Genomic DNA, 17795 nt, shown 5'->3' on the forward strand with positions numbered 1-17795 from the left:
ACACAACTTAAGTATATTCGTTTTGTTATTACTATATGTACTATAATTTTTAATGGAAAAATATGTGTGCGGTGATAAGAATTACTTGTAAACCACGACAGCGAACTGATGTTTGGTCAATAATACCTATATGTTCTTCTTTGTCTTGCAGTGTTACGTCAGTAGTTACTACGGTAAATAAGTATACCTTGTAATTGGTTGAGTTATCGTAACTATTATCGAGCATGATTAAAAAAAAACAACACGTTTCTTGAGCATTTATGCATTAATATGGCAGATTTACGAGTCTGTTATGCTACAGGAGACCCGAAAATCAATCTCTGGAGAAGTTGGTGGTCTTAAATTCTGTTCATAAAACCATTTGACTCAATAGTCAAATTAAATGAATTGATTTGAAATCACAGCTTCCAGCATGGCGTATTTTTGATGCCCAAGCTGTTAATGAACAGTAAACAATTTCTACGTACGGTTTGTGTGCCTAGAGTTTCAAACTTGAATGAAGGATTCTTTTGTACCGACGTAACAAGTGAGGTGTGCTAAGGGGCTAATTTTGTTTAAGAGTCTAAGACTTACCAACGGATGGAAGTATAGACAATTTAGTCCTCGACCAATGAATGAGCTCGATGAGTCCATCTGTTCCTGTATGGAAATATGAAAAGTCTATAAACTACTAGACACTAAAGTTTTCAAATATTTTTGCATATGTTGAAGATATTTGACCACTATGAGTAACATATACATACAAGAGCCGCCTACAACAGGGAAGGTATGAATCCAAATAACTTTACGAGTCTGCGACAAGAATACTGAAATATAAATCTGCGCGGAACAACTTAACCTCCAATTCGTACGGATTTACTGTTAAGATTGTCGCCGAGAATAAGGATTAACAATTGTACAAGTCGTTTTAATATGGTTTAAAAGCAACCATCCAGTTTATTCATACGAGTATTTCATACCAGCGGCAGTTTTATAATGCATGAAGTTCGCTTTATCTCATCGTCAACTTTATATCGGCAGTGAATGTTGAGGTCTTGCTTATAGCATATAGGCTGAATCTTAAATTTTTCTAGGTGATACTGCAGACCACTGTTGGCGAAATAGACTTAGAATTATGGACTAAGGAGGCACCAAAAGCTTGTAGAAACTTCATACAGCTTTGTTTGGAAGGTTATTACGATGGCACAATTTTTCATAGAGTTGAAAAAGGTTTTATTATACAAGGTGGCGATCCCACGGGGACTGGGGAGGGTGGCGAGAGTATATACGATGGCCCGTTCAAGGTATGGCACTATTTTAAACGTCGTCTTCAATTGTATCATTATCTATTGAGGTAGAATTAAACTGATCTGTCGTTACTCAATTACTGTTGAGCATTTTCAATGAGAAATATAAATACGCATACAATATTTATATCGTACTTGCATACAAGTTGAAGAATTTTCTTTATTCATTACAGGATGAGTTTCACAGCAGATTACGTTTTTGTCGGAGAGGCTTGCTTGCAATGGCGAATGCAGGAAAAGATGATAACGGTTCTCAGTTTTTTTTCACACTGGCAGCAACTCCTGAATTGCAAAATAAACACACGATATTTGGTAAAGTTACAGGAGAGACAATTTACAACATGCTCAAACTTGAGGACACATTGGTCGATGAGGTACTGGGAATTTTTTCGTCATATTCCCATATGGAAGTTGAGAATTTTTGGTACGTTCAGTAGTTCGTTTTAAAGTATCCATCTCTCAAGTATAAAATGCAAGAATTGAAAAAAAATTTTCATCTTTAACGTACCAAATGTGACATTCATTTTGACGATTTTCCTAAATTTTTAAAATACGATATTCATTCCAGAACGATCGTCCATTGTATCCGCAAAAAATTGTTAAAACAGAGGTTTTAAATAATCCATTTACCGACATCGAGCCTCGAGTTGAACCCAAACAAGTTGGGGCAGAAAAGCTGCAAAAGAAAGAGAAAAAATCTGGCGTGAAGTACTAATCTTTTTTACACAATTCTAGAAGAAGTTTTTACCTTGTTAACATTGTTAATATTTTTGCCGTGCTGAAACCTTGTAATTGCAGAAATTTCAAACTTCTGTCTTTTGGAGAGGAAGCGGAGGAAGATGAAGAGGAATCTGTTGTTTTGAGCAAACAGTTTAGCACCAAGGGAAAATCAGCTCATGATAATTTGGCCGATCCTAAGCTTAGTTCAGAGCTTGCTATAGACAATGGTGAACCATCTAGTAAAAAGATGAAAGGAGATGAGGATAGTGATTCGGAGAGTGCAACCGAAGAAATATCACTCGATGAGATTGCCAATCTGAGTAAAGAAAAGCAGTAAGCAATGTTTATTTTGCGAATTCATCTACAAACTAATGACTTTTTAACTATCGGACTTTACTCTGCTAGAGCTATGAGAGAAAGGATAAAGAACAAGTTAAAAGACGCTAAAAGTACATCAGATAATAAGAAACCAAAAGATCGGAAGATCGATGAAGTTCAGAACATCGACAATGATGCTGAGCCCGAAGAAGAAGCTTATTACTTGGGCAAAGATCGTGATGAAGAACGAAAGAAAAAAGCGTATGTAATGAAGATGATATATTTTTCCAATTTTGAAGTAGATTGAGATTGGCTGCTGGTACCTCTTTTAACCGTTTAAATTAATTTCATTATTGCTTTTTAGTGAGGAGATACGAAAGGAAATTCGAGACTTGAAACGCGACGTCAGAAGTGAAAAAAAAGCAAAAGAAGAGGAAGCCCAGATACAGGTGGAGAAAGAACAGGAGAAGGAAAAGAAATCTAGCGTTTTAAGGGAGTACATAGAAACCCAGGAGAAGTACAAGGAAGCTAAATCGAAATTGCCAAAAAAAGGTAATTCCTCCTCAGAGAGTATAATTCTAATACAGTGTTTTTACTTTTCTGCATTCTTACAGGCGCATCCCGAGAAAATTTCACTCTGCAGCTATTACAAAAGTTTCGAAGTAAGCTACAAAGCGCTAAGGAACAGGTTGAGGAGTCAACTGAAGTCGCGGAAAAGAAGAAAAAACCAGATAACCAAGACGATGACGGTTTTGACGACGAGAAATGGATGGCGCACACTTTACGGTTCGAGGAAAAAACGCCAGTTTTGGCTAAAGACGCTAGTACAAAGGCCGACGATTGGTTCGAGATTTATGATCCGAGAAATCCGTTGAACAAAAGAAGACGCGGTGAGAAAACACCAAAATTGAAAGACGGTGAACACTCTCGGCATAAATAATAACTATAAAACGCTAACGAACCGTATAGACTTCCAAAAAAGTGTCGTTTTCAAAATTGACAACCAGTTTCCATTGATCTTGATTATAAATTCCAAAACTGTTACAAATCGAATAAGCGTCATCCATTTAATGCAAATCTGATTCAACATTCGCAATTCGACAACCTAAACACAGGATTTGACTACAAATTACAAATGGCATTCGCTAAATGTAATATTTTCTTTATATGTATACATACTTACTGTACAAGCAACTCACAGTGTACATAATTCCGCTACCAGTTCCCGGTAGCGCAAATATTTAGTTTCAATTCAGGTAAAGCGGTGTATTATTAAATTATTCTGGTGGAAATATTTGCATCGCAACATCTATTTGCAATGTTTGCACTTAAAACGGGATGATAATCAAACGATGTAGAAATGATATAGTATACGATCATGTATCGATAACTCTAATCCAATGAATAAATTAATTCTTTTTTCTAGAGGTACATTTCATGTCGGATACTACACTTGTTTCACCCCTTGCACGTTTTATTTGCCTAATCAGTGTTGCGATGTGTGGCGATTAGCATGTCAACGACGGCCATGTTCACTGTCAAATATTTCTAAATAATTTCTTCACAACCAGTTCGTAGACGTACCTTTTTTATTCTACTGGCAAATAAACATTCGTTCGGTAGTTAGGCCAGTAGTTCGACTGGTCAAGAGTTAATTCAAGATTATATGCGGCACTGATAGACTGTTGTGACGTTGTATGAATGTTAATGAAAGAATGTAAACACGCCGAAATGATGAAAAACACAGCGTGGGAAACGCCGCACGCGTAAGATAAGAAAAGATCACATAATTCTGCAATGACTTGACGGTTCAGGATTATACGTGCAATCGTAAAAGAGATTTGAAATGTATGAGAGTAAATCGAGAATAAGCGGGTTGGTGAAATTTTTAATTTTGTTATTCTTGTTGTTATTACCCGTTACTATTGTTATTTTTATTATTATTATTGCTATCTTTTAAATAGCCGATGATATTGCCATGTAGTTATAGTATTTGGATCTGGCAATTACAGCGAAAATCTACCATCGCTCGAGAACCGATCGTATAGCGAAATAAGATAGCTATAGACGCGAAATTTATTAACGTCCCATAAAATGCCTTATACAATTTATACACACAGTAAAATTTATTTGCTTGGATTTGCGTGATTTGCAATTGGTCGTAATTGTGTTTGCGAAGCGGTTCCCGCGTGCCGTAATATAATCCGTCCCTAATTCTACTAGAAAATAAACAAATCATTTTTAAATGGCAGAATATTTGTAGGTATGTAGGCAGTCCTGATATCGCGAGGGAAATCAGTCGTAGCGATTGTGAAGAAATAAGCGTTGAATATCTGCGGATTACCGGTTCTATCTGTGTTATTTTAATGCACGTATGTGTGGAATACACATAATGGTATACCGTCATAATCTATATAGACATTTGAAAATTGATAAGAGAAAACGACTAGTAATAAGTTTGCGCGGGATAAAGCGTCAGTCAGCCAGTAGACAGCGTTCAGTGAAAATCTATTTCTTATATAACTTCCTGCCATCTTTACACGCACGCACGCGCATAATATATAATGTACAAACTTATAGAGGAGACGATAAGATCGCGTAGAGCGTAAAAATTATCAGCGCACGCTCGCTGTCAGATAATTCGTCAGTTTGTATTTAGCCCGTTTCGCTGGACCACCTAGTACCGCATTATAGTTTTTTCTTTTTACTTCTTTTTTTTTTTTTTTCAAACAATATTCGAGAACAACCGAATGCATAAATTTATTCATAATTGATATTACTGATTACGGACACTCGCTGACTAATGTATTCAACATTTTGATGTATATTTATATTGTAGTTTTGTATTGTTTTTATAACTGTGTAGTTATGTAGAACTGACGCATCCCACGATTTATACACGTGAAAGCGGTCTATTCTGAAAACGATAAATATTTTCTATATATATAATGAAATGCGCGGGTCAGAACAATACATGCGCGGAAATCTTATAGAGTAGGATTTCCTTCGAAATCAGTCGATGTAGAGAGAAGAATAAAAAAAAACAGCATTGAAAATACCTTCGAACTAAAGTGATCGTGAGTTTTCAACATCGTCAGCCGGTATCGTAATTGTAAATGTAAATTGCCAAATGTGTGGTGAGTGAATTTACCGATTGCGACGCTAAAACTGCACATGGTATAAGTTGATCGTGTAAAACGGATGGACTAAAACCGAGAAAAATCATTTGAAAACTTGCATCCAATTAGCGATCGATTTAAAAGAAGTAAAAACGTATTATTAACAACGCTGGTTTCAATAATATTCTCGTCTCGTTTTCGGGACGGCAGCTGGATAGTGGGGCTTAAATTATCGCCGAACATTTATAAACTAAATGGCAAGTGTTCCGCTCAAAGCAGCCTTCCTAGGTACGTATATTTTGAGTTTTTTATCACTACAATTACCAACAAACTGAAACGCTGTTCGGTTATTCATTTCGATGAAAAAAAAAATATATATATATGTATATATATGTTCGTAAAATTCTCCACAAGTTTTGGGATCTGCGTGACACGTGCGTGTTGCTATCACATGCATTGTTTAACACATCATTATCGAAAACATGTCGAGTATTCATATTCAATCACGTCGCCCGAGACTGCTCTTAATTTCCCGCCAAATTCAATAGACGCGAATTGAATATTAGAATTCAACTCGGTTGTTTAATTTTTTTTTTCAAAATATGATCCTCAACCTAATTTCATTTCGAAATATTTGTATATATTTCGTACAAGCGGAGTCAACTGAACGAATTTGGGTTGCCATAAGTATATATACGCGTACATGTGTAAGAATCGTACGAACGTGTTTGCGAAAAAGGAAATGCCATTTCTACGATTGTATAATTTTCGTCTTATCACTGGAGTAGTGTACAATATATCACGATTGTCACAGGAGTAAATGTTTTTGAAACGTTATTTTTCTGAGACATCTTATTTGACCAATGCTTCTGTAAACACGGATCTTGCCGCTCGCGTAGTCATTACAAATAAAGTTATCTCCGCTATTTCAATTTCAGAATAGGTCATCGGGATCGATGTATAAGGTTTAAGTTTTTATTCTCGAGTGCTGTAAATCTGTCGAAGAACTTTAATACGGTGCGTCATTTGTTAAATAGTTTATATACCTGGGTGCTATTCTGTACAACACAAGAAAGTAATCATCTAATGTCACTCATGATTGACGTAGGCAATACCAAACCTTTCTTTGGTATAACGAAAATGATCGATGCTTATATGTTTACGATTAGTGGGATTAAAATCCCTTCGACCCCGCAGCGCATGTTACTTAGTAACAAACGTGTTTTACTGTCGGAGAAACTGATGTATAATTGTCATCCTGTATTGTTACACATATATTTGAAATTGTTCGCTCTTCTACAGCGGATCATTGCATACCTCAATCGCGATAATCGTGTGATGTTCATCAATAAGGAAAGTGGGATCGCAGTGCCGATTTTTAATGTGGTTTTCATTCACGTTTGGAAATTTTGTTACGTTTACCATCGTAACAAGAATAATAAAGATGTAATATCTAGGTTTAAATTATTGCAACTTTTGTTTATGCAATAACTTGTTGAGATCTGGGTATTGATATTAGCAGTATTTGGAGTTAGCTTTTACTTTTCAGGTTCACGATTATTCTCCGATGTAGTGTGATGGACACCGAATGAAACGTTTTATTGATTCGACACTATCTTTGATGTAATTTCTTTACTGTCTGGCAGATTATTCGTATAAATTATTAAACTGACTTCATTCTCTTCATGACCTGATTGCCAATTATTCCTCAAGTACACTTGAAATTTGAAAAATGTCACGATAAAGACTTCACAAGTCGTTTCAGAGAGCGAATCCTAACTTTTTTGTCGTTTTAAGAGGGTGGGTGGGATAGATGCTACTATTTTGTTATTAATTTCAATGAAACAATTCTAAAATGTTCACGAAACTATAAATAATAAAGTTCTCAAACTCAAATTCCTTCAAGTGTTTCCATTTTCTAAAAAAAAAAAAAAAAAACTCCTAAAAAGTGGTATGATTTTAGATCGTCCGATCCCTGTTGAGCGGATGGAACTTTCACTAAAAAATTAAAAATCTGAACCGAGATATTTCTCGGATTAGTAAATGGTAGACGGAGAGTGCAGACCAATTTTCAACTAAAGATATTAACAACGTAGACATTATTTAGCTTGAAAAATCGAGAAAAATCTGTTCGCATGAGCTGTATGAAGCGTGTCATGGAAAAACTGAATCAACAATTTACACACTAGACTTTAAACGCGTGCGTAGAAAGTCTTGGGCTGTCGTACTGTTAATTTCGCATTACTTTGAAAACCGATAAGATTAACGACTTGATTACGAGCAATTACCATAAAATTTCAGGGTACTTGACGTACAGCGGGTCGTGCTATACAGCCTTTTATACGGGGGCAATAAGAAAACTGAAATCGCATCACTTTGCCTACGGATAAGATAGGCTCGGCATTAAAAAGGGTTATTTCCAATTCACGATTACAAACTAGCAACTTCCACGATCATACGTATACATATACCTATATACCTGACATACCCATTCAATTGTAGCCTGGAAAATACGCACGTCTAGGTTGTCAGAGGTAGAAATCATTACGCTATAGATTAGTCACGGTGAAGCGAGATGGAGAGAATAGAAAGATATCAGCATGTGCGCGTTCGTATTAAAATGATTTTCCACGAGTGAAACGAGCTGGTATCTCACGATCAGTGAACGTTTGTTGCTAAATTAACTTCTGCAAAAGCTTGTCGGTGATCGTTATGGTTGATTAATACATTGAGATTACTCAGTTCTAACTTATCTGACATAGTGGAGTGTCTTATCGCGAGACATCGAAAGATTGTTTATGCATAGAACTACACCACTTCTTACCGATTGCACTGTTGACCAGCGATATGGACTTGCCGATTTACGGACTGATATACTGACACTACAGAGAAAAAGCCGACAATTATCTAGTGTATTCGTGATATACTAGTGCACATTCACAATTGATATAACATTAGAAAATTCGCGAATCTCGGTGTATCCAATATTATTCTAACATGTAATAGCATAGAATTGCATAATATGCGGTTCGATCTCAAGTATTATGATCAAAACCTCGAATCTTCATCATATTCTTGTCGTGAGAATAATTTCAGGATTATTGATAATATTATGCATACTTAATACTTTGGATTTATAACACATACGTATTTTTCCTCTGCATGCCACCATGGCATACGCAAAGTAGTCGCATTATAACGCTGCGGGTATCATTCAATTCTAATTCGAAAAAATTAAATCTCAGTCAACTTAATCAGTCAGTGTACGCAATCATTTCAGAGGAAGGTGTGCGACCCAGGGATTGGGAGCCCCGGCGACGATCCTTCAAGATCCCCTTCAGGTTGTTGCGGCTCTGTGTCCTCGGGACGTTTCTGCCCGCTTTACTGGTCACTGGTCCGATTTACTTGCGCTATCACGTGTATTCGGATCAGCTTTATCCCTTGGCCGCGTCTGACCAACGGTTAATCGATGGAAAAGTGTCAACAACTTGGTGCCAGGTTAGTTGAAAAGAGAGTCTGCAAATGAATAAATAGAAAAATATAGACGCCGATTACGGGCAAAGGTTTTCAGGAGAATATAATTTCATATCTATTAACAGAACGTCTGTGCGTGTCTATTTTTCTCGACAGACGCAGTTGGTGAAAGTAAACGGAACATTCAATGCTTACCTGCTGGATCAGCAGCCAGAGATCAAGGCGGAAACAGTGCCCGTGACGATGACGAGGCACTTGGTCCTCGAGGACGACATGAAGGAGTACTGGGGCTTTTATTTGCTCCGAGGCAGCAGCGTCACCGTCTCAACCTGTGTAAGGTAGTCCGATATTCTTTCAAGGTTACACAAGAACCACACGTACGTGGGTCATTCGCTAGCGTCCGAAGTTTGAGTTGTGATTTTGTGCTGTAACAGATGGCCAGGTGCTTCGTTGACCATCATTCGGGGTCACAGACACCTTCACGAGTGCGCTTTTATTGGCGATGACAGTAGCGAGGAACTCGAAGAACTCTACGAGATCGCCCAAGAACAGGGACTGGTAAATCCATCCGTGCCTGTAAGCTTCATTAATTTTATCCTCCACGGGTAAAAGTCTTTTCAGTCAAGTGTCGTAACACCATGCACCGTACTTGTTGAACCTCAAGCAGGTATGAGTGAGAACGATTCAAAAACATTTACCTTGTTTCTTTCGCAGGACGGGCCCAGCAATGAACCTGAGAAGATGGAGAGGGTGCGAGTGGGGGTCAAGTTCCACGACGAAAGTAGAGTCACGGGCGTTAACCACACGTTACCTGCATCCAGTGGCATTCACCAATTGTCGAGCCACGAGCTGGACGCGCAGCAAATGCGGAACATTCTCACCCAACTCTTCGCGAAGACCCTGTTGACAAAGAATAAGCAGAAGGAAACGCCCCATCATCACTACGAAGGAACGTACAGAGAGTCCTCGAACATCGACAGGCCACCGACTGGGACTCCTGATGATTATGTGAATCTGTTCCATAGTGACGAACTCCCGGCGACTCAGAGCTACGCGAAGCAGACGACGCCGGCCTCGCCGATACCCACGACGGTAAGGGAGACCGACCAGGAGATGCGGAACACGACAACTGATCCTGGAATCGACTCGGGCGAAGTATTCAAGGACGTGCTTAGTAAGCTTCGATCTCTGGGGTCGCGGGGAAAAACTGTTCTTCAGGATCTCATGGCGGAGATCGGACCGGAGAGAGACGCGAGTTCTGAGGGGCTGCGGAGAATGGTTAACGACGCTATTCAGGATGATGGAGATGTCTTGACTGCAGAGGAGCGTAGAAGAAGAAGAAGAAGGGAAGTCATACTTTCATCACCGCTCAATGCTGAACTAAACGAGGACGACGCGGACGGAGACGCCGCCGTCGAAGAGGTGGGTGACGCGAGGATTACCTCCACCTTATAAACACAAATTTGTGTCACGTATGAATTAATTGATTAATTTAACGACGAAGGGGATGTTGAACCCGGACGGCATAGCCGAGGATCGTGGCACCGTGAACGAAACAACTATGAACGATAGAAGCAACAGCGAGTTCTGGAGTTCCTTCAGCAGCTCCGAGGAGCGTCTCCTGGAGTGCAATGGTCTAATTTTGAATCTTCCACTAACGCCTCATCGTCATTGTACCCCGAAGTTCGAGGGTGACCATGTCGCTGCTTCTTTGGCCAACACCGTCACTTACAGGTTCGGCATTTGCCAATTTGCAAAAATTTTGCTAATTTTTAGGCTCCCTTTTATCCATTGTCGTGTAATAATGTAATGCATTGTATGTACATTGGTGTTTCAGGGTACCGTCGAACGGTTACTACTTCTTCGTGTTCAATTCCGAGAATGAGATTCAGCCGAACTTTATAAGGATACGTTTCGAGCTGGAGAAAACGTCCTACGACACGTCGAATCCGATGCAGTCCTGCAAGAACAGCACCGGCGCCTGTTCCCTGCCCCTCAGTTTCTTCAGCGCCCAGAAGGCGGTCCTGGAATTACCATTGACTGGAAATGAGTCACAGTGGAACGAGGAATACGTGGTAGTCTCGACCTGCGAGCCGAGGACGGCCATTTACGTGGTTTGCATAGTCTCCGTGCCTATCCTCGTTCTCGTATTCGCTTTTCATTGAATGCGGAAGAGTTTCTTGATGAGAAACTGCCGGCTGTGTCTTTTGGGCACTGTTGTCGGCGAAAAGAATTTCTACTCCGAAAAATAGAGAACTCTCGAGGATATTGCGGCAGAAGGAGATGCTACGAGGTGTTCAGAATATACAAGGCTCGGTAGTTCACCGAATGATCTCTATACTGCAGCCAAAGAAGAATATCAATTACCGGAAAAATTTACATAACTATACGTTCAGGGATAGATAATATGATTAAATATTGTATCTTTATATCGTACTGTGTTTCTGAGCCGCATTGTAACCCGTGTAATGTAAGTGATGCTGCGTTGTGATATTGATTAAGTATATACCGTTACTAATTTTTTACACGATATAATTAAACCAGGGTTAACTCTTTTGAAATTGGAGCCACTTCATTCACTTTCCACTTTCCACTCGACGCTTTTCAGCGTCTTAAAAACTAATCCTCCGTCGTGTCCTCGTGCTTAATCCCTTGGATTAATTTTTCATGCTCCCATTCGCATCGGTGATAATACATTGACCCCGTGGCAAGGGCGGCGGGGCCGTGGGCGGAGTGAGTTTCTTATCAGCACCGAACACTCCCAGCTTACCCTCCTCCCACCCTCCGGGACCGAGGGCTGTAGATTTTTCATCGCCGCTATTTTCCTTCTGCGGTCGATAACTCGGGCATGCCGAAAAATTCACTACCCACATGTGACGGATCGTTGGAAATATGTTGCATATGTGCGAACATTGTGTGATATGTGAAAAAATTAACAATGCACCGTATTGTTTCAAAGACGATATTATACATTTCCAGAATGCGATGAATGATGAATTTATCAGACGATACAAAGTATCGTTGACAGATTTTCCTAAGAGAAGTGTTCTGTCCGTTTATTCACAATATCATATTAGGGTGGGGGGAAAAATATAGATAAATCAAAAGATCGAAGAGCCACGATATCGAATTTTTACAGAATCGAAAACTTGATTTATAGAATATTTAAATTTGTAAAGTTGAAGTATGGAGAAGTAAAAGGATAGAAAGATCAGGACATAAAATGCCAAACTGTATAGAATCGTCAGAATTCCTGGCGATAATGTATAATCGCATATATTGCAGATTCTCGATTTTGCCTTTCTATATTTTGTCGTTCTGTATTTAGACTTTCTATATTTTCAATTTTTTAAACTTGGATTTCCACATTTTTAAATTCTACGTACAAGATTTTCGCATCTGTGGAAATTCGGTATTCCGTTCCTTCTGTAAATCGGTAATACTTGTTTTTTTCACCCCTACTCTTGTATAACAGATTTTCGAGATACTAACCGGCGCATAGGTAATGAAATTAGCAGAAATCGGTCGAGAGAGTAGGGCGAGTAGCTATAAGGTGCGTGTTGCTAGGTGTCGCTGGCTGCCGGAGGGCGATAAGGGAAATTGATTTAACCCCCGATGCTACCCGGTATTATTGTAGGTGCCGCGTGGCGTGGTGGCGGTGGAGGTGGTGGTTGACGTTCATGGGACACTGCGTGATTCCAGCTGGAGGCACGCCTCTCTTGCCTTTTGGCACACCCTCTCTAATCTCTGATCTCTATACCCACCCCCGTGCACAACAAACACGAGTGCAGTAACACACGAGTGTGGGTGCCGCGAGGCAACACCTCTTTACACTGTGCCGATTCAATCGCGGCGCCATTCTGAACTCCTCTACAACAAAGGGTCCGCTCTTATAACGGGCTCATAAGTTACCTCGTAGTTCGTACCGCCTAATTTCGTCATTGACGATGAGCAGAGATTCGAATTTAAAACTACTGACCAATTGATACAATCCGTATCACTCAACCATTTCCCGAGGGTATCGTTCCGAAAATCCAAGTTCTGTACCAAGTGAATTAAATATCGTCTGCAGTGTCATCATCGCAGTACGTAATTAATACTCATTCAGCCCAATGGTGTCAAGTTCTTGGAAGTACTACGAAAACGGTTCAGTTCAAACGTACAAATTTTTGACCGTGTACGTTCCACACTCGTCGGATATTCTTTTTGGGCCTAGGTCAAAATGCTTTTGACTAATCGCTGGATAAGTATGAAAATTGATTCAACGGCACGTCCGAACTAAACCGCAGGGCAACCACTGTAACAGACCTGTGGGAAACCGCTACACCAGCTTCCCTTGTCGCGTGTCCCTGCGACCGGTTTTTGCGTTACGTTATACACTCGTAGAGTTGGAAATGTGGATATTAAAAGTGTAACGCTGCACTTACCGCAGCTTATCACTTTTCAGGTTCTAGAATTTCCACTAGATGAAATTGCACGATGGTAAAAAAGGCGAGGTATAATAATGGAAGTAATATTGCAGAAGTATTTCTATACCCTTTGTCGAAACGCGAGGATCGTAATGGTTACGGTACGATTACGGGCGAAGAATCGACGGGGTATTTTATTATCCTCTTTATCCTGCGCCACAAATTCATGAGGATATTATTATACTTTTTTAGGCACGTGTCAGGTTCGAGGGGCGACGAGCCTAGCGTGCGGTGTAAAAGGAATCGGGCACATATTACACCAACGCTTTACGAAATTGGGGGTAATTTATCCCCATCCAGTCGTCGAACGATATAGAGACGGTTTAACGCCGACAATTTTCCGCTTCGAAGTCGTTACCACCACCGGTGGCTTTGGCCAGTAACACAACAATTGTCAGCTGAGCGTGTTGCACAAAAATTCAATTCCGATAACATAAATGAAGTCCCGTCTCTCACATGTCGGATATTGGCTCTTTCATATTGCAGGAATTTTCCCCGTCAGATTGAAAAGCGCCAAAATGAGGTCACCATCGTTTTCCGACAACCGAAAAGTTTCTTGGACTCCATGGACAAGCAGCAGGCGCGTTATTCCAATCGGGCTGATCCAGATTCTTTTGATCTCAGCCACATTTATCCAACGGATGTCCAGGTTGCCATTCCGTACACAAGATAATTGTAGCAAACCATGTGTTTCTCGGTAAAAAATGCTCAATGACTGCGTCAAGTTGTAAACTACTCACATGTTGATTGGCTATTTCAGCCCGTACGATGGTGGATTCAATTTGGATCGAAACAGTCTCCATTATATATCCAGCATGGTGACCTTCGCGGGAAATATTAGTGTGCCGATCTGTCTAATCCAGACTGCGATTCTGTATCGAGGGAAGATAGAACAACTCTTGAACAGCCTTTCATCGTTGTATTTCAACGTTTTCAGGCACACCGATTATCCGGAAACGCAGAAGTTTGGTTACATCATTGCCTACGCTGTACTTACCCTCGTTGTAGAGTTTCCTGGTTTCCTATTGACCACTTCCTGGAAGTTGAGGTATGTTTCGCACCACGTAGACTTGAAAATAGTAGATAAAAAACCGATCCATATTTATCACCACAAGTGGTTGAAGATTAGGATATCATTGTGAACACTTTGACGTTAACTATTGTCAATTTCTGTTCGATGCTCGACAGTTTTTTTCTGGACTTATTCTGGGCATTACCTTCAAAGTTTACGATTGCGTACGTTGAGATCGTGTTGGCCATAGTTCTCATTCATCTCCAGGTAATTTGAACGTTACAATGTGGTTTGCTTTTTCACTTTATCGTGCAATACCGTAGTTCTCTTATGCTTTATGTAACGACGCAAGACTTCGGTGGCTGGATTAAACCGCAAAGTGAAGGAGCAGTTTTCCGGTGTAAATGAGTGTGATTGGAAGTGTTGGAAGTCTGCTCCTGGATCGAAAGACCAGCGGGTCGACGATAGTTTCCAGCTGAACGGAAGGCTTTGTCTGGAAGAATTCCGTCTCACCTACAGAACCGTTGCGAAAATAGTAGATCAGGTAAATTTGGTCTACGGATTCTCATGTCTGCTGATAGTCACCTTGTATCAGATGACCTGCCTCTTCGCCGTGTTTGGTAGCATGACCCTGTTCTTCGTAGACCGGGTTGATAAACCCTCGTTCAGCTATCGTTTGGCGATCAATCTGGAGTTAGAATGGATCTGGTGTCTTGTCAGAATGGCCGTGCTTTTTCATAGCTTCGAAATTGTCGTCAGGGAGGTACGTAATTTTACATGAATTACAAAAAAAGAACCATCTGATTATCCGAATGCAGCCTTTCTCCAGTTGCATGTGTCCTCGGTGACGGATTGGTTTTTACTATTGTTCGGTTGCGGAAGAGCCAACTCGCCACATGATTTGACGCTCGTTCTAAGACAAAAAAATTCCAAACACGATTTACCTGAAGTGAACGCTAAATTTTCGTATTTAGTAAAAAAAAAAAAAAAAAATGTATCAACCGAGAAAAGACAAAGCTGGTAATCGCTAATATGCGTTAGCTTTTATTCCTGCACTGTGTTTAAGTTAAAAAATGCCTTGCTGAGAGGTCAAGATTTAGAACTTCAATTGCAAAAAGATTTCAAATAAAGAAACTTGTTGAGATGAAGACCTGTTGCACAAAAATAAGGCTGCACTGGATAGAAGATTATTACATGTCCAGTTGCACGAGAAGGTTTTTTAGAATCGTTCTGGTAAAAGGATCTTCTAGAACTGATTCAATTTTTGCCGATCAAGGTTCCTGTTCTATAACTCGAAGAATCTATCGAACTCTCTGATTGGTTGTTTCCTATTTCAAGGAAGCCGGACCAACGACGAAATTGTATAAATGTAAAAAATATTTCAGGCTTTCTTATTCCCCCTTTTTATTCCTGCTCGCTGGATCTAGTGGTGGTGGGTCGGCAACGTCCACCCCAGCTTTTCCCACGGGCCTAGGTAAAATTTCCTCCTTTGTCTTTCGAATGTATGAACAAGCCCATTTTATTATCGCGGCATTCTACCCAAAATAGATACCGTTTGATCGATGGTTTTATAACGCTGCACGTGCAGTTTCTGCAATCTCGAAAGTATCGTAAAATATTTTCGGGCACTTTCTTTTTTTTGCAAAAATATTTGTTCCTATACCTGAGATAAAAAATGTCTCTGGTGCACACGTGCACGTAAGCTTGTTTGGGATTATTTTATCTTAAGATTAGAAAGTAAGTAAACTTTTGAAAAATAAAAATATCAGAGTTTTTCGAATGCGGGAAATAAAATTATAAAAAATTATGAGTACATGCAGGTTTGGCGTAAAAAGGAAACAATGACTTTAAACGAAATAAAAAATGGTATTCAGAACCTTGTACGTATATAAAATGTCTAGTATTTAGGGGCAGCAGTCATCCTGGATGTGGCACTCTATTGTTATTATCAATATCAGATCAATGTTGCAATAAGTTTTTTTCTAATCGCATAATGAAATTGAGTTCCGAGATTCAAGAAGAGATGAGCAGAATCCTTTCAATGGCTTTTCAAAGTATTGAAAACAATTCCGTTCGTTCGGAACAAAGGGCACCACCGGCTGTGAGAAGATTATCAATGTACTCCTTAAATGAGACAATAAAATAAAAAGCCACACCCCGCGGCCTAATCCTTCGCGTAGCAATACTACCTTGCAGCAACAGCTTTGTAAATTTTACAGACCAATAAAAAATCATTTTCATTCAAAATCATTGAAAATATCTGAAATTCTTTATTTCAGCTTGAAGTGACAAGATTTTACGTCGCATCAATAGACGCGTCAAAAATCGACCCGGAGTCAAAGGTTGAGGTTGGTGATTCAAGATTTAATGACGTATAAATATTTTTGAGTTAGTCTCAGATGTTGACCACAGGTGTTACGGATAGTACTTTACTTTTGAAGCTACTGGAGTTTCTCGATGAAATTAACAGCAGCAGAATTTGTTTCACGGCGAGTAATGTATTTTTCATGGATTATCCAAACTTCTACTCGGTAAGACGTTTTTAGAGATTCAACGAAGTACTGAGCGGTAATTCAACTCCAACATTTTTTTGACAAAATGTGATTTTCAGATCCTGAACGCCACTGTCATCTACATGATTATCGTTATTCAGTATTTGTCTGTTTGGTCTTAAAAGAATAACATAGAATCCAACATAATAAAACCCATTTAATGGCAATCAAATGTTTGACACCAGTATTTTATCTTACTTACCACGTTATCTGACTTCCTCTCAAAGCTTATACCAATAAGGCTGTACGTATAATTACTCCCAGCTGTTGATAACCCATTGAATTCTATATATTATTCACCTTGACAAAAGATACAAGTATATACGTCGTTGGAACTGTCAGGAGTTATCTGTATCTTGTTGTCTTTCGAAACAGGAAATATTTCCCAGAGGGGGTGCCACTCTCTAATCTGTTTATCTCGTTGAGAAGCAACAACTGCAGCGGACTTGAAAGTTTGAAATCGTTTTGAACCACGCCCATCGGCCAGTCTCGTCAGCCCCCAGGAGTTGAAAAACATGCTTCAAATTTACGGTCAGTGCGTCTGTTTACACTGTCGATTGTTTCTCAAGTAACAAAAATAGTCTGCAAGTTTTGTTATGCAGAGAATTTCGCGATGATTTTCATTCGTATCTCACAAATGCAAAGATAAAAATATTTTAATAATAAGAGGGGAACGAGTAAAAAACGGAAAACCATGAGAGACGCACCAATTATTACAATCGTTGATACAGCAAAAATGCCTTCCAACGCCTCGAGGCTCCCACGCAGATTGGCGGGTATAGATCACGGCGTAATGACGCTCCAATGAGCCCGATCGTGATAATTTCATCGGGATGATCCCTAGG

At 39.6% G+C, this 17795-nt stretch overlaps 2 protein-coding genes and 1 long non-coding RNA gene across 5 annotated transcripts; 2 read left to right on the forward strand and 1 right to left on the reverse strand.

Annotated features, from left to right (window-relative positions):
• Positions 1-628: 628 nt before the first annotated feature.
• LOC124219975 (spliceosome-associated protein CWC27 homolog) lies at positions 629-3767 on the forward strand. The gene is made up of 8 exons (XM_046628271.2): positions 629-766; positions 1074-1283; positions 1460-1660; positions 1855-1994; positions 2085-2339; positions 2412-2585; positions 2689-2876; positions 2939-3767. The coding sequence occupies exons 1-8, from the start codon at positions 725-727 to the stop codon at positions 3262-3264; spliced, it is 1536 nt and encodes a 511-aa protein (XP_046484227.1). The 5' UTR covers positions 629-724; the 3' UTR covers positions 3265-3767.
• Positions 1200-2174, reverse strand: LOC124219982 (uncharacterized). The gene is made up of 3 exons (XR_006883495.2): positions 1795-2174; positions 1422-1568; positions 1200-1325 (listed from the first exon to the last, which is right to left on the reverse strand). It is a non-coding gene; the product is annotated as an uncharacterized lncRNA (long non-coding RNA).
• A 1055-nt stretch (positions 3768-4822) lies between the features above and the next one.
• Positions 4823-11456, forward strand: LOC124221626 (uncharacterized). 3 transcript variants are annotated; one of them, XM_046631820.2, is made up of 8 exons: positions 4823-4890; positions 5191-5731; positions 8724-8941; positions 9074-9255; positions 9352-9493; positions 9632-10339; positions 10422-10651; positions 10755-11456. In XM_046631820.2, the coding sequence occupies exons 2-8, from the start codon at positions 5698-5700 to the stop codon at positions 11080-11082; spliced, it is 1842 nt and encodes a 613-aa protein (XP_046487776.1). In that variant the 5' UTR covers positions 4823-4890; positions 5191-5697; the 3' UTR covers positions 11083-11456. The 3 variants fall into 3 exon arrangements, with proteins under 3 accessions (XP_046487776.1, XP_046487790.1, XP_046487770.1); XM_046631834.2 differs by lacking the exon at positions 4823-4890 and having other exon boundaries at positions 5044-5731; positions 9352-9475; XM_046631814.2 differs by lacking the exon at positions 4823-4890 and having other exon boundaries at positions 5045-5731.
• Positions 11457-17795: the final 6339 nt, after the last annotated feature.

This window comes from Neodiprion pinetum, chromosome 1, assembly GCF_021155775.2.
Source record: "Neodiprion pinetum isolate iyNeoPine1 chromosome 1, iyNeoPine1.2, whole genome shotgun sequence".
Classification (NCBI taxonomy): Eukaryota; Metazoa; Arthropoda; class Insecta; order Hymenoptera; family Diprionidae; genus Neodiprion; species Neodiprion pinetum.

Excerpts from the sequence above, each read along its gene's own strand:
- LOC124219975 (XM_046628271.2), top strand. The coding sequence starts at position 725 with ATGAGTAACATATACATACAAGAGCCGCCTACAACAGGGAAG. Across the intron at positions 1,995-2,084 it reads GAGAAAAAATCTGGCGTGAA|AAATTTCAAACTTCTGTCTT; the intron begins GTACTAATCTTT and ends TTGTAATTGCAG. Across the intron at positions 2,340-2,411 it reads AATCTGAGTAAAGAAAAGCA|AGCTATGAGAGAAAGGATAA; the intron begins GTAAGCAATGTT and ends TTACTCTGCTAG.
- LOC124221626 (XM_046631820.2), top strand. The coding sequence starts at position 5,698 with ATGGCAAGTGTTCCGCTCAAAGCAGCCTTCCTAG. Across the intron at positions 9,494-9,631 it reads TGGTAAATCCATCCGTGCCT|GACGGGCCCAGCAATGAACC; the intron begins GTAAGCTTCATT and ends TTTCTTTCGCAG. Across the intron at positions 10,340-10,421 it reads GAGACGCCGCCGTCGAAGAG|GGGATGTTGAACCCGGACGG; the intron begins GTGGGTGACGCG and ends TTAACGACGAAG.